General features: G+C 40.5%; 1 protein-coding gene across 1 annotated transcript in view; it reads left to right on the top strand.

Annotated features, from left to right (window-relative positions):
• chrm2a (cholinergic receptor, muscarinic 2a) overlaps window positions 1-12,078 on the top strand; it is a 71,188-nt gene extending 59,110 nt beyond the window's left edge. Inside the window, exon 3 of the mRNA XM_007555260.2 lies at window positions 7,511-12,078. Within this exon, the coding sequence (XP_007555322.1) occupies window positions 7,511-9,061 (1,551 nt within the window). The 3' untranslated portion in view covers window positions 9,062-12,078. The remainder of the gene's footprint in view (window positions 1-7,510) is intronic.
• Window positions 12,079-13,323: the final 1,245 nt, after the last annotated feature.

The raw sequence follows: 13,323 nt of genomic DNA on the forward strand, positions 1-13,323 counted from the left end.
AACAAGATGGAGGATTTTTTTTTCCTTTGGAAGCATCTCTTCATTCTGACAACTGTTTGTGAGGGAAGCTTATGCGACAGCAAGTGAACATGGTGTCCTCAAAGTTGTTGTGGTAGAAGCAGAAAAAAATGGGCAAGAATAACGATGAGTTGGTTGTGACAAGGCACAAAGTGTGACTGCAGGATGACTGGATCATAGCATCTCCAAAACTTCATTTTGTTTGGTATTTCCAGCCTGTGGTCAGTCGGTGTGTATCAGAAGGAGACCAACAAAGCAACAATGATGGACCAGTGACAGGGACATAGGCTGTCTTGGCTTGTAAGATGTTTCTGTTTGCACATTTCATGACATCCTGACGCACTAGTGGTTTTTCACCAGCAGGTCAGGCTGCAGCTGAAACAGTTGGAGAAGCTAAAGCTCTTTCTGAGAAATGTGTGCGTGCGGCGCTTTGTAGCGACACACGTCAGGATACTCATATTGGTCATTATGTTATGCCTGACGAGTCTGTCACCCAAGACTGGGTTAAATGTGCTATAAAGTTACACAAATGAAACCTTTTTAAGTCACACAGAAACCCAACGACTCCAGTTTACTGGTGCCACTTTACAAGCAGATTTTAATTAAACAAAATGTCCAAATGCAGGCGCAGCGTAGCAGGCAGGCCTCAACACGATCCAACTAAGACGATTAATGAAGCATTATTTAAATTAGCCAACTCTGAAGAGCACTTTTATGCATTCAGTTTTATGGGAAGTTGGTGGAGTGCCAGAAACTCCCAGATGAAACAAGACAGTCCACATGTCATCATGGAGAGATTAATGAAATGACAAAAAAAAAAGAAAAGAGCTCTTCCTGAGTCAGTGCAACCTGGTTTCAAAACGTGGAAGAAAATCTTGGTCTGCAGAAACAGAAAGATATGGCATAATGTTACCCTGTCATGCTAACAGTTGTTCTCATGGCCAAGAAACGCTTAGCGAACTACTAAGATTTCTTAAAAGTATTAAGAGCTTTGAGTGCTGAAGTTGCACCATGGACAGAAAGGCACGCGCTGCATTGTGCAACAATCACTGCTGCTCTATTTTTTGCCCACAAGACTTAGATTAGATAATCAAAAGTGGGCACGTCTTTATGGCACAACAAATGGAAATGTCAATACACTTATTCAAGCTCAAAGGATTTTTTTGCATGCACTGTAAAGAATAATGGAAAAGAATAATGCAGGCAGAGAGGACTGGAGACGTTTTTTTTAACTTGATCAGATCATTTAAATGCCTTTAGGCTCACACAAATACGCAGGCCGTTGCAAACTGCCGCTGTTCCGAAGAATTTCTCCAGAGACATTACTCTGATGAGCAGATGTTGCTTTGAGTGTTTGTCTGATCAGGAACGTGCTTCAAGGTTGCTGCAAATGTCCTTGCGTGCCAAGTAAGAAAAAACATTTGTCATGTATCAGCTCGTTGACACAAGGGATAAATTCCTCAAAGCTAAAATAAAAAAAAGATATGTTTTGATAAGCAGGAGACATGGATAATGTTAGAAATACATCGGATATACTTTTAAAAGATCTACATAAAGATCCACACTAGGTAGAAGGTTATAAGGACACTTAGCTTTAGTTTGAGAAACAGTTCAGATAGGAAAATGAAAATCTGCTAAGAAAGTCAAATGAATATGAACAGGATCAGAAAATGTTTTTTTTTATGTGTATGAAATAAAGTCTTTAATGTGAAGTGAGAGGGAAAAGTGTGAGCTTTGAGGAGGCAGCATGGAGGCGTTTGTCAAGTCATATAGAAGCTGCAGGCTCTCTCTTCCTTGTCAAAGGAAAATTGACTCGTCCCCCTTTTACCTTATCCCAGCTAGCTTCAGGACATTGAACATTCATTACTGGCTGAACTCCAGTTTTCCTTCTTTTTTTTTTTTTTTCTTTAATTTTTGCATCCCAGAAGGCCTGTGATATTTTCCAGACAGGGTGGTTTCTGAACTGTCAGCTGCAGTTACGACAATATATGATCTTCTCGCTGAGCTGGATCTGTTCAAAAAGAAATCGGCTCGCGTGGCTATTTTAATCTCTCCTCCACAGTTAGAACATGTCTTCAGACATGTTTATACAACAGATTGTTCGATTTTACTGCTTTCTAGAACTGCAGCAGTTCAATACAACACTTAACTTGAGTAGAGTTCACTTTTACAAGACTCAAAAATTAATAGAGAATTTGATCAACATTCTCTGAAGGTTTGTAAGAGGGACCTGTATTTCTTGTATTAATCAGATAAACTTTTTTGTGCACACTCGGTAACTCATGGGATCTTTCGGATTATTTGGGACTGGCTGCGTTTCCTGAAATGGAAATATGTAATGTACTTGTCCAATGAATTGCTTGCCTGCTGAATTGTCAGAGGTGACAGAGGTGCAGAGATTGCCATCAATGCAAAGTAACTATCTGCTGTGCAGAGAAAAGTTTCTAGGACGCGCAAGAAAGTTTATCTGGTGTGCAGCACAAAGTTAGTTTCTCATTCAATGTCCCTTCAGGGCCTCCGTAGAAACGTATTCTTTAGCATGGCTATCAATCCTCCTTGAAATTTTCCACAAAGTAAAGAATAAAATGTATTTAATTCAAGAGTTTGTGAAGGGGAAGTAAAATTATAAAACATTCAGATGTGTAGCACTGTCAGATATTGTGACTTTGAAGCTGGACCAAAATGCAAACAAGATGGTGGGGACTTTATGTTGACAGAGGGTTTGGTGCTTACATACACAGGAGATGAGACTAACCACATAAGAAATAGGTGAGTCTTATTTGGGGCAACGCTGAGCAAGAACTAAGCAGTGGAGACTGAGGGAACTTAAATACTAAGATATCTTAACCTAAACACAAAGAAATGACAAAACTGAAACTAACAGAACAATTTAAATGGGGATGAAAACTGTATTACTACCTTCCACTTCACAATGCTCTGAAAACTTCAAGAGTTACATAAATCACTTATGCAGACATTTTTTTTATAACTTACGGTGGCATCTAATGGTGAAAATCTCCATTCGTATGTCCCAGCAATATAATTTTATTCTGAAAGAAGAGTGTTTATGACGTGCAGTTGTTTGCACTTGGGGCACAGTGACACATGGCCACCTACAGGCTCTCAAGGGAATCCAACTCTGTGGCTCTGCAGATTAAAGTTTGTTTTTTTTTCCACCTGCTTGAATGTCATTTCCTGCTTGTTAACTCTCCATTATCGTCTCTTACCTCATACCCACTTGACACGAGCACGAAAGAGAGCGCAGGCTTTTTCAGGGATTTGTCACACCTGCGCAAGAGAGGTTTTACCATTAATTATGTCATGTCAGGCAGAAGGTTGCCATCCGATATTTTGATAAAAGTCCACTGTGACATTCAGTTTAAGTAAAAGGTTTTGCTCTGATGCATATGGTATTTAGGACCTTCTTTTAGTAAGGGTGAGCTTAAAGTGTCGTGTTTTCACTGATTTAAGTGCATACAAAATTTAAAGAAAAAGAAAAAAAAATTTAAGAAGTTAAAGGCTCTGGTTGCAGAAACTAACTCGTAGCTGGGCGCACTAAACGGTAAAATTAATCCACAACTCTCAGAAGAGAGAACTCGAGGAAATGAATGCAAATTCATAGTTACTCTCCAGCTCAAGACTCAGACTGTTTAGCCATGTTTCATCACCTCACAGAGATGAGTTGGGTATTGGTTGGATGCATAAGAACCTCTCTCTGCTTTGATGGTTATCAGGACAGTTTTAATTTCCTGTCAATTTGGGGGTGTTTTTCTGAATATTTGCACACACTCGGCTGCCTCAGCGCCGCTCCTTTAGGATTTTTGTTACAATCCCTGACAGGCCAACAGCAGAAGAGCTTATAAGCATGTTAAAATTAATGAAACAATATCCTGCAAGCGGGAATGCAAACTTATAGTGAAGCCAGAAAAGGTTTCAGGTTATTGTGCCACAAAATAATTACATCAATTGTTTACACCCCACTATTATTTTTATTATACATCTAATTTAATTTTTGGAACAATGCACGTTTCCACTTTGTCTAACAAATTAAATCCTTAAAAATGGGAATATTTTTGTCAAGACGTTCTCCTCATTGGACACCAAACTGAAATGTTTAGTATTACATATAAGCCTTGAGCCAATGTTGTGTAAGTAATGATTAACCCCATTCAAGCAATGTAAAAATCATTCAGAGGTTCCCCTACAGAGACCCTGTGCAGCAGCAGTGATTTGTTTTGCATCACAAACACAGGCTAAATGAGGGCCCAAAGCCTGAACACTCCTGTGGAGCCTGACAGCAGGGAAAATGCATGTAATCATCAAAAGCACTGGCAGGTGCTTTGGGCGTTACCTGTTCAACAGTGACAGATCGGATATGAAAGGCAGTGAGGTGCATACGGCAAAGTGAAAAAACACAGATGTAACGCCTGTACATGCTTAAAGCAACATAATTGGAAATGCCTAGATTTTTTTTTTATTTAAAAAAAAAACAACATAAAAAAAAAAACAGTGAGCTTGTTGGATGTTCTTGTCCATCTGACCAGCCTGGAATCCATTACAATAGACAGAGTCAGGACAGGAGTTGTGAAAAATGGTGAAGTTGGCCTTCTCCGTTTCCCTCAGGGCATGGGCAATTTTCAGCTCTAGTGAGCCTGGCTCCAGGAATACCCGACACTGAACACAGAGCAATATTCAAGCTCATTTATTCACATCTTCCCATGGCAGAGACTGACTGTCACCATTTTTACTCAAAACAAAAAAAGCTGAATTTAGGATTACAGCATGGAGGGCCTTAAATTCAATCAAACGCTTTTCTTGTTTTGGAGTGAAAGGTTTGTAGGATGGATGGTTAAGGAAAACATTCAACAGCTGTTTGTATTTCATAAACTCTACTGAATTGTGTATTATCCAAAGGATGGTGAACATTAACGCCACTCGTTCTCTGACAGCGCTCTGCCAGATGCACCGGCTGCAGTTCTAAAACTTTCAGGTAAGCTTCATGATCGATAGCTGTGCTAAGAGCGCCTCTGATGCTGCTCTCTGCAGGTGATTCCGACTGCACTCGAGCTCAGCAGGTCTCAGTGCCAGTATTTTTCACCAGCCAAATTTAAAGTGAGGATGATTCTGCTTAGCTCCAGTAAAACAGATTTGCAACCTGCAAAATCATAGGCAGAACAGGGCTTGACGGCTATGGAAAAAAAATCAAAGCTTCCCATGTCGACCGCTTGTAATTTCCTCGTTACTTCAATGAAAAATAGAGTAAAGATTCTCCATACGTTTTGCACATTTACAGCTGTCTACGGTTAGCTTAGATTGGATTGGCGTGTTTGAGCTTTCTCTGACTTATGGCAGAGATTTCAGGTGTGGGACAAAGCTTATGGAAGTCAGACTTGGACGAAGAGCTGTTAAGGGACAAAATGATCCACTTCACTTCTCCAATCCGTGCGTCTCAAGTGAGCCACAAGTGTGTCTCATTGGTATTGTTCGTGTTTTTGTATGTTAATCAGTGGATTTATGCTTTTTGTGGGGATTAGGCCAGTTTAGCTCCATGGCTAATGCAATGATAAGGGATTTCTGGCTCAGCAGATAAGTGGATGCTCACTAGTTACTCAGCAACTAGGCTCTTTGGTTTAAGACTTTGTGTCAAAATGGCAAAACCAAGCCACAGAACAATACTTCACTTACTTTGATTTCATGAAATGTTCACTGGAAAGCTAATATCACTCTGGGAGAATCGTTACTTTGAACTCAAATTTAAAATAAAGATAATCTTGGAGAAATACGCAAAATCATCATGTGATGCTCTGCTTTGAAAACTGTCTTTTCAAAGAGGTGACCTGCAGTTTTTTCTTTATGTTACTGGAGGAGTTTCCCACAGGTTGGTTCTGGGTCCTCCTCCATTTCATCTTGTGTGTAAATGATTTTTCTCTTTATTCCTTTTTTTACTGCAATACCGTCATAATAAACAAATTAGAATGTTATTAAAAAGTTAATTTAGAGTTAATCATTCAGTTTACTAAGAGAACATATTATATAGATTAATTACATGCAGACTGATGTTTTCAGGCCATTTTTTCTGTTAATTACAAGGAAAACACAACATTCAAGATTAGAATATTACATCAAACCAATGAAAATAACAGTTTAATGCAATAATTTGTGTCTTAATTGGAAGACATATTGTAATTTATTAAATAGGATTATATGTATATTCTGTTGAATCACATCTTTTTTTTATAATTAAAGGGGCATGCTACAGATTATTACCAGAAAGGTAGAAGATAAGACACAATCAAAACAGTTATACTTCAGTCCCAGTGACAGGATTACATTGTGATTGAAAAATATTATTTTTTTTCTATTTGTTTCAAGTACAAACAAATAGAAAAGTGAGATGTGAGCCACAAACTAAAATCTCAAATCTGGACGTCTGCAAATAACAGTCAGATTGTCGTATTTGTGAACATTACCTTACAGGAATTGACGTTCACTTTGAACTGACGCTGAACGGCTCTCTCAACAGAATAAAGCTTATCTAGGGGTGAAAGGAGAGAAATGAAAACAACTCATCTTTCAACAAAGATGATATTTATGGCAAGTTGAAGTGTGATAAGTCTCCACAGCGACTGAATAGCTCAGAGTTTCGGCCATACCGAGGGGAAACCACATCAGAAGCATCACTGCTTACATCAGAGACGTCTGTGACAAAAAAACACAGCAGTACTTCATAAACTGAAGGTTTATTACACAGACTATCGGTCGGGTTTCAAATGAACCTGCAGTGATCGCTCCCCTTTCATAGATCAATTGGCAAATATTGTAATCTAATATCTGACAAACAAGCCTCATTGGAGACCATTTTCTAATTTATCCGATTGTCCAATAAATGAAAGATTAGATTTTCTAGAAGGATGAAACACATTTTGTGTTCAGATATAGGATGTTAAATGTCAAGACCATTAATTTAAATATGACCGGATGTTTTAAATTGTTTTACATGCTTTTTTTTTTTTTATCGTCCGTTTATATCTGTTTAGATTGTAACCTTTTAGTTTCCTTTAATTTGTGTTTGTTTGAAATGACGCAGCTGCCTAATGGTGAGACGTTGGTTGCAGTGATTATGAAAATGTGCCTGATAAAGGTGCCTCTAATCGTCGTCGTCGTTACTGATTTAAAGGCCAAATTTATTATTGTGATTTGATGAATTAAATGACTAAAAGCCCAACGCAGAACAAGGCACAATGCGGATTTAAGTGGATTGCTAGAACATTAGTTGTTTTTTGTTTGTTTTGTTGTCCTCTTCTTGATGATTTTACTTACACCGTTTCCTGTCAAATGTCATTACGAAGAGATTCACTAGAAGTATTCCCAGTTAGAGAAGCTCATATTGTCGTTTTACCTTAACCTCAACATTTTAGCTGTATGTATGGGTTGTGAGTGTCACAGTCTTTAGCTTTTTCTAAGAAATTCTGTCTCTTTTGCTCCCTTGCAGGTTCCAACCGACTTGTACGTGGCAACAAAGAAACCAAATGCCATGGATGTCTTTAACTTTACATCCTGGAATGCCTCTGAAGGCAATGAGACAGAAGTCATGGAGGAGAGAGACAGTCCTTACAAGACCGTGGAGGTAGTGTTCATCGTGCTGGTGGCTGGTTCCCTGAGTTTGGTCACTATCATCGGCAATATCCTGGTCATGCTTTCCATCAAGGTGAACAGGAACCTACAAACTGTCAACAACTATTTTTTATTTAGCCTTGCATGTGCTGACCTAATTATTGGACTGTGCTCCATGAACTTGTACACAGTATATATAGTAATAGGCTACTGGCCCCTGGGGCCAGTCGTGTGCGACTTGTGGTTGGCTTTGGACTATGTTGTCAGCAATGCGTCTGTCATGAATCTCCTCATCATAAGCTTTGACAGATACTTCTGTGTCACCAAGCCCCTGAGCTACCCTGTAAAGAGAACCACCAAAATGGCAGGGATGATGATCGCTGCTGCCTGGGTCCTTTCCTTCATCCTCTGGGCACCTGCTATCCTCTTCTGGCAGTTCATTGTTGGTGGGCGGACTGTGCCTGAGAAAGAGTGCTACATTCAGTTCTTTTCCAATGCCGCTGTTACTTTTGGAACTGCCATTGCCGCCTTTTACCTGCCTGTCATTATCATGATTCAGCTGTACTGGCAGATCTCGCGAGCGAGCAAAAGTCGAGTGAAGAAGGACAACCGCAAGCCTTCAGGATCAAACCCAGAACCTTTGTTACCGGGCCAGAGGAGAGAGAGCACTCCGAAACCCAACAACAACAATGTTCCTGGGGAAGACGGAGCGCATTCCCAGAACCAGACTGCAGATGATGGAGCCAACCAGCACGATGGAAAGCTGCAGAATGGAAAAGGGCCTTCATCGTCTGCTGCCGACGTAGAAACGGAGGGTGACAGTGTTGCAAAGGAGAACTGTGCTCCTGCAGAAGAGAAGGAGAGCTCAAATGACTCCACGTCCGGCAGTGTGGCAGCTTCCAATCAGAAGGACGAAGAACAAGTCGCCTCTGCAGCAAACTCCAGTGCTGAGGCCACGCAGCAGCTGCCACGGCAACGAGCCAAGGCTGGGGGCTCCAAGCTGACCTGCATCAAGATCAAGACCAAGTCCCCGAAGGGCGACTACTACACACCGTCAAACGCCACAGTTGAGATCGTGCCAACCACAGAACGTCAGAACCACGTGGCGAGGAAGATCGTGAAGATGACGAAGCAACCGCCAAACAAGAAGAAGAAAGGAGCCCCGTCGCGGGAGAAAAAAGTGACCCGCACGATAATGGCCATCCTGGTGGCTTTCGTAGCTACCTGGACTCCGTATAACGTGATGGTGCTCATCAATACTTTTTGTTCTAGTTGCATTCCCAACACTGTTTGGACTATTGGTTACTGGCTGTGCTACATCAACAGCACCATCAACCCAGCCTGCTATGCTCTGTGTAATGTCACGTTCAAAAAGACATTCAAACATCTCCTCCTCTGCCAATACAGAAACATTAGATCAGCCAGATAAATACAAGCCCCCACTGTGTATATGTCCCACGTATGGGTGTAGTGTTGTTGTCCATGCATACGAGTTTATGTGAAAAATGTGTGAGACTGAGACGAGAAGATTTCAAAATCACTTTCATCATCCATTTTCCAATTTCTCTCAATAAGCTGTTGTAGCACTTTACTCTTATTCAACTGAATTCAGTTGCTGTCACTCGTGTTGTGCAGGAGCAGCGTGTAAAACAAGGGTTATAAAAATGTATTTAGGTTTGAAACCTTGAAAAAAAGATCAGCGAACATAAGGAGAGTAGCGGAGAAGGATGCTGAGCAGACTGAAGAGAAAGCAGGCTAAAAGGCAGAAGACGATCTGTGCCGTATGGAAAACGCTTCAAAATGGGAAATAGGGCTGACTGAATGTTCAAACCTTTCAAGTTTGAAGTTCAGTAAAGATATTTGTAGATATCTGTATATATAAATGGTGTATGTTCTATTTGTGTATGCACATGTGGGTGTGTGCTAGCTTAGTGTCTGCGTTCACACCCACTTGTGCCTCTTTGCTTGCCTTCTTCTTTCAATGTGTGATCATCCTCATCACAGCTCTTCCTACCAGCAATATATAGAAAATTGAGTGTTTTGTTTAGGTTTTCGCTGACAGGATCTCGTCCTAATTGGTAGTCATCCAATTTAACAAAAAAAGCAAAACAAAAGAAAAAGTCTCAGTAAAAATCAATAGGCAAAACTTCATAAAATATTAATGCAATAAAGTTTCACTTGTCAAACTTGCACACAAAAGAGAAGAACTGAAAATACAGCTAATGTGATTTCAGGATAGTTGAAATGAAGTTGATTTCACTTCAACGTTTAATCAATATCGTTCACATTTGTGGGGCGTTTGGAGGATTACGATACAAAGTTCCTACTAAGTCTCTTTACTTTAATCCCATTTTCTTTATTAAAATGACACCAAGCATTTTTATCACGTTAAAGGGACATCTTGAAAATTGGGGGTGGCACAAAAACATCAAATTTTATGGTTTGAAAACCACTTTCTGATGATGGTTCAAGACAATCAACATTAGGGTTGCAGCAAGAAATCAGCCAGCGGCTGAAATTTGAACATTTCTCCATTTGACCGCTGTTCAAACTCCATCCTTGGGGCAAGGAGCCCAGCATGTCATAGATGCTCTAATACAGCAAAATCACATGGCTAGATGACCTTCTTAGCATGATAGCAGGTTCTGCATTGGCCCAGTAATGACCCAATGGGTTCAATCACATGTTGAAGTAGGAAAACATCTAAAAGATGCAACACTGCTGGAAATGGCCAATCTGTCCTAATGGCTAAAGGTTTTCTGGGATGTTATTTCTGGATGGACACAGCATGCACACCTGTAAAATATGCCATTTGTAAAGCCGAGTCCTGAATTTCTTCTTTTTTTTGCATGACCCGCCATTTAGGGCACACTCAACCAAATCTCACAATTTGGACCAATCAAATTAGGTATAGAGGATTATGATTACCGCCTCATCACATTTCCTGCAAAGAATCTACCTAATACAACTTGTCATGTACTATTAAAGTGAAAGACGAAGTGAATAAATCAAGACATGTTGACCAGACAACCGAAGAGGGGAAAAAAATAATATTTATATTTGGCATGAAATCGTTCAGTCGCACTTTTTCATTTGCCGCAGTCCTCGTCACTTCAGCTTTTACTGCTGACAGGATGTCAGGTGTTGATTTTTATGGCAGCTATTAAGATATTTATGTTTGCTGTCAGGTTGCTAAGAACACAGCGAGTCAAACAGGAGGTAGGAGCTCAGAGCTGTCCTGCATTGGGGTCTGTGGGAGGGCATTTTGTGGTGTGTGTGTGTGTGTGTGTGTGTGAGCGTGCAGAGGAGTGGATACCTTTATTTGATCTTTCTGATTCATTGATTCACGTATCGCAAGGATGAAACTCGTGAACTCGTGGATGCAGTGGGTAAAGCTGCTGCTGCTGTGTGCTTGCGCGCTCCAAGTGTGGAGTTGAACTTCCGATCACAGGTCTCAGCCTCGTGATTTCGAAAAAGGGCTATTTTTACGTCTCCACACGCTTGCTGCGACTCCTCTCCATCCGATCTCGTAATTGATTCCGAGTCGCCGTAGTTCAATTAAAAGTGATAAGTCGCTGTGTTTACTTTAGCGCCAGGAGAAAGGAGAAAATATCAATTTACCGAGAGGCATGCTCCGTGTTTCCATGCATGTCATCCATCATTTCAGCCTATTAGACCACTCTGGGTTACAGTAATGCGGCTGGCTCGTTGGAGTGATGAATATGCAGCAGCGTTTTGCCATCAGGAGGTTGCCACAGCGGCTGGTAGGGGGGCTTTGCTGAGATTTACGCCTGCACCGGGTAGCTCCTTGAGGCTGTCGGCTTTAAAGAGAGATCTGGGACAGATCCTATAATGAAAACTCACCATGAGGCTGATCAGATTACGGGCCGATGTGGAACACCTACATTTTAGATTAAAGGCTGCCCATTACACGCTCAGCTTGTGGTTGCATGCTACAATCCGGTGCCCCACTTATAGCATGGTTCTTCTCAGTCATTATCCTTGTATGGTCTCTAATTTTCATGAGGTCACGAGTGTAACATAAATATTTCATGTACAATTGTGTTGAGCACCGTGTTACTAGTTAATGCTCTGCCCCTAGAATCCCTCTCCCAGTTAGAAAACGCTGTAAATACTATTTCTAGGCTGCTGAAAGCTGAACCTCTGATTCAGCGGCCAGTTGGTTGTGACCTGCAGTCGGTTTGCTCTGTATTTAGCTCCGTCCACCTTCCTGTCAACTCTGACCGTCTTAAACAGCTTAAACAGCTTTATCTAACTACAGCACCTTCCTCCATATTTGCTGTGTCCCCTGCACTGCAAATAGTCACTTGTTATGATGTTGGTACAAAAGGCCAGTTGTGCTGTAAACGGATTTCCTCTCTGCTGCAGCTCCTTTTGACCGAATTCATGTCAAATTTACACACAGGTGGACTTTTTATTTGTTTATTTATTTTTATTTTTTACTAATTGAGTGAATTCTAAAAAATGATTTTATTCTGGTGAATCAGAGTAATTTTGTTATTTATTTGACAAAAATTCAAATAAATAAATAGAAGTTTGTGGTTGTAATCTGACAAAATGTGAAACATTACGTATAATGTCATATAAGAGAACGAAAAGATTATTTTAGCTTTATGCATCAAGATAAATGAAAGGGGTTGGGGAGGGAATTATTTTGTAATTTTCTTTTTTTTACAGATTTTTCTATTTCCATTTGCCTCCACTGTTTCAAAAAGATCTATAGTGATGTTGGCCAGAAGATGACTTGATTTCAACTGAGTATAACTGAGTTACTTCCTCCTTGGAAAACTCAGACCGGAGCAACTCGGCTAGATTGTTAATTACTGACTGAGAAAGTGAATCATTAGTTTCAAAACCAGGATTATTGGTTATATTCGTGTGAATGGAAAGGAGATGTTAAATAAATTCCCCTGTGAATTTACATCCTTCACATGGAGGAGTGGAGCTCTGTCTGTCTGTCATCTGTCACACATCCAAATAGAGACTAAAAAGCTTTCCGAAAACATCCGATTAATCTCAGCCTAGCTGCTGCTTGACAGATACCAGCAGGAGAGTAAGTGGTGGTCCGAGGGTCTCGGTCTGAGGGGCGTGTGATGAAAAGCGATGGCATTTTATCACTTCCTGCGGCGGTGCAAGGAGGGCAAGTTGCATCAAAAAAACCCCAGCAATGCTCACAGCAGGGGCCGCCACTCTTGTAAACTATTTTGTTCACTTTGTGGTGAAGGCGAAAACAAAGAGGTCTGGTGTCGAACTGACTTTGAAAGACGCGCTCTGGGTCTGGCGTTGGTGAAAATGGAGAAGTGATAACATTTTGTTGCATTATAAGTACAAACTTTAGTATATTTTATTACTGTTTGGCGGCCGACAAACACAAATTACACACAAGCAGACTCCTTTGATGAATTAAGTGACTTCTGAATGCAGTGGGTTAGATTTTTGTTCAGAGATATGTTGATTACAATTTTTGGAATTTTATTTTGCTAAAAAAAAAACACAAAACCCATTGTATGTTTGCTTTTACTTCAGTGTGCTGGTCTACCACATAAAGTCCTAGTAAAGTGAAAGAAAATACACTGAAGGCTGGAGTTATAAAATGACAAATTGTGAAAATGGGCCTTGTGCTTTTGCACGGCACAGATGAGCAGGAAATGTGTAGAGAAGTTGTGGTCT

Source organism: Poecilia formosa, unplaced genomic scaffold (assembly GCF_000485575.1).
Source record: "Poecilia formosa unplaced genomic scaffold, Poecilia_formosa-5.1.2 Scaffold69, whole genome shotgun sequence".
NCBI lineage: Eukaryota > Metazoa > Chordata > Actinopteri > Cyprinodontiformes > Poeciliidae > Poecilia > Poecilia formosa.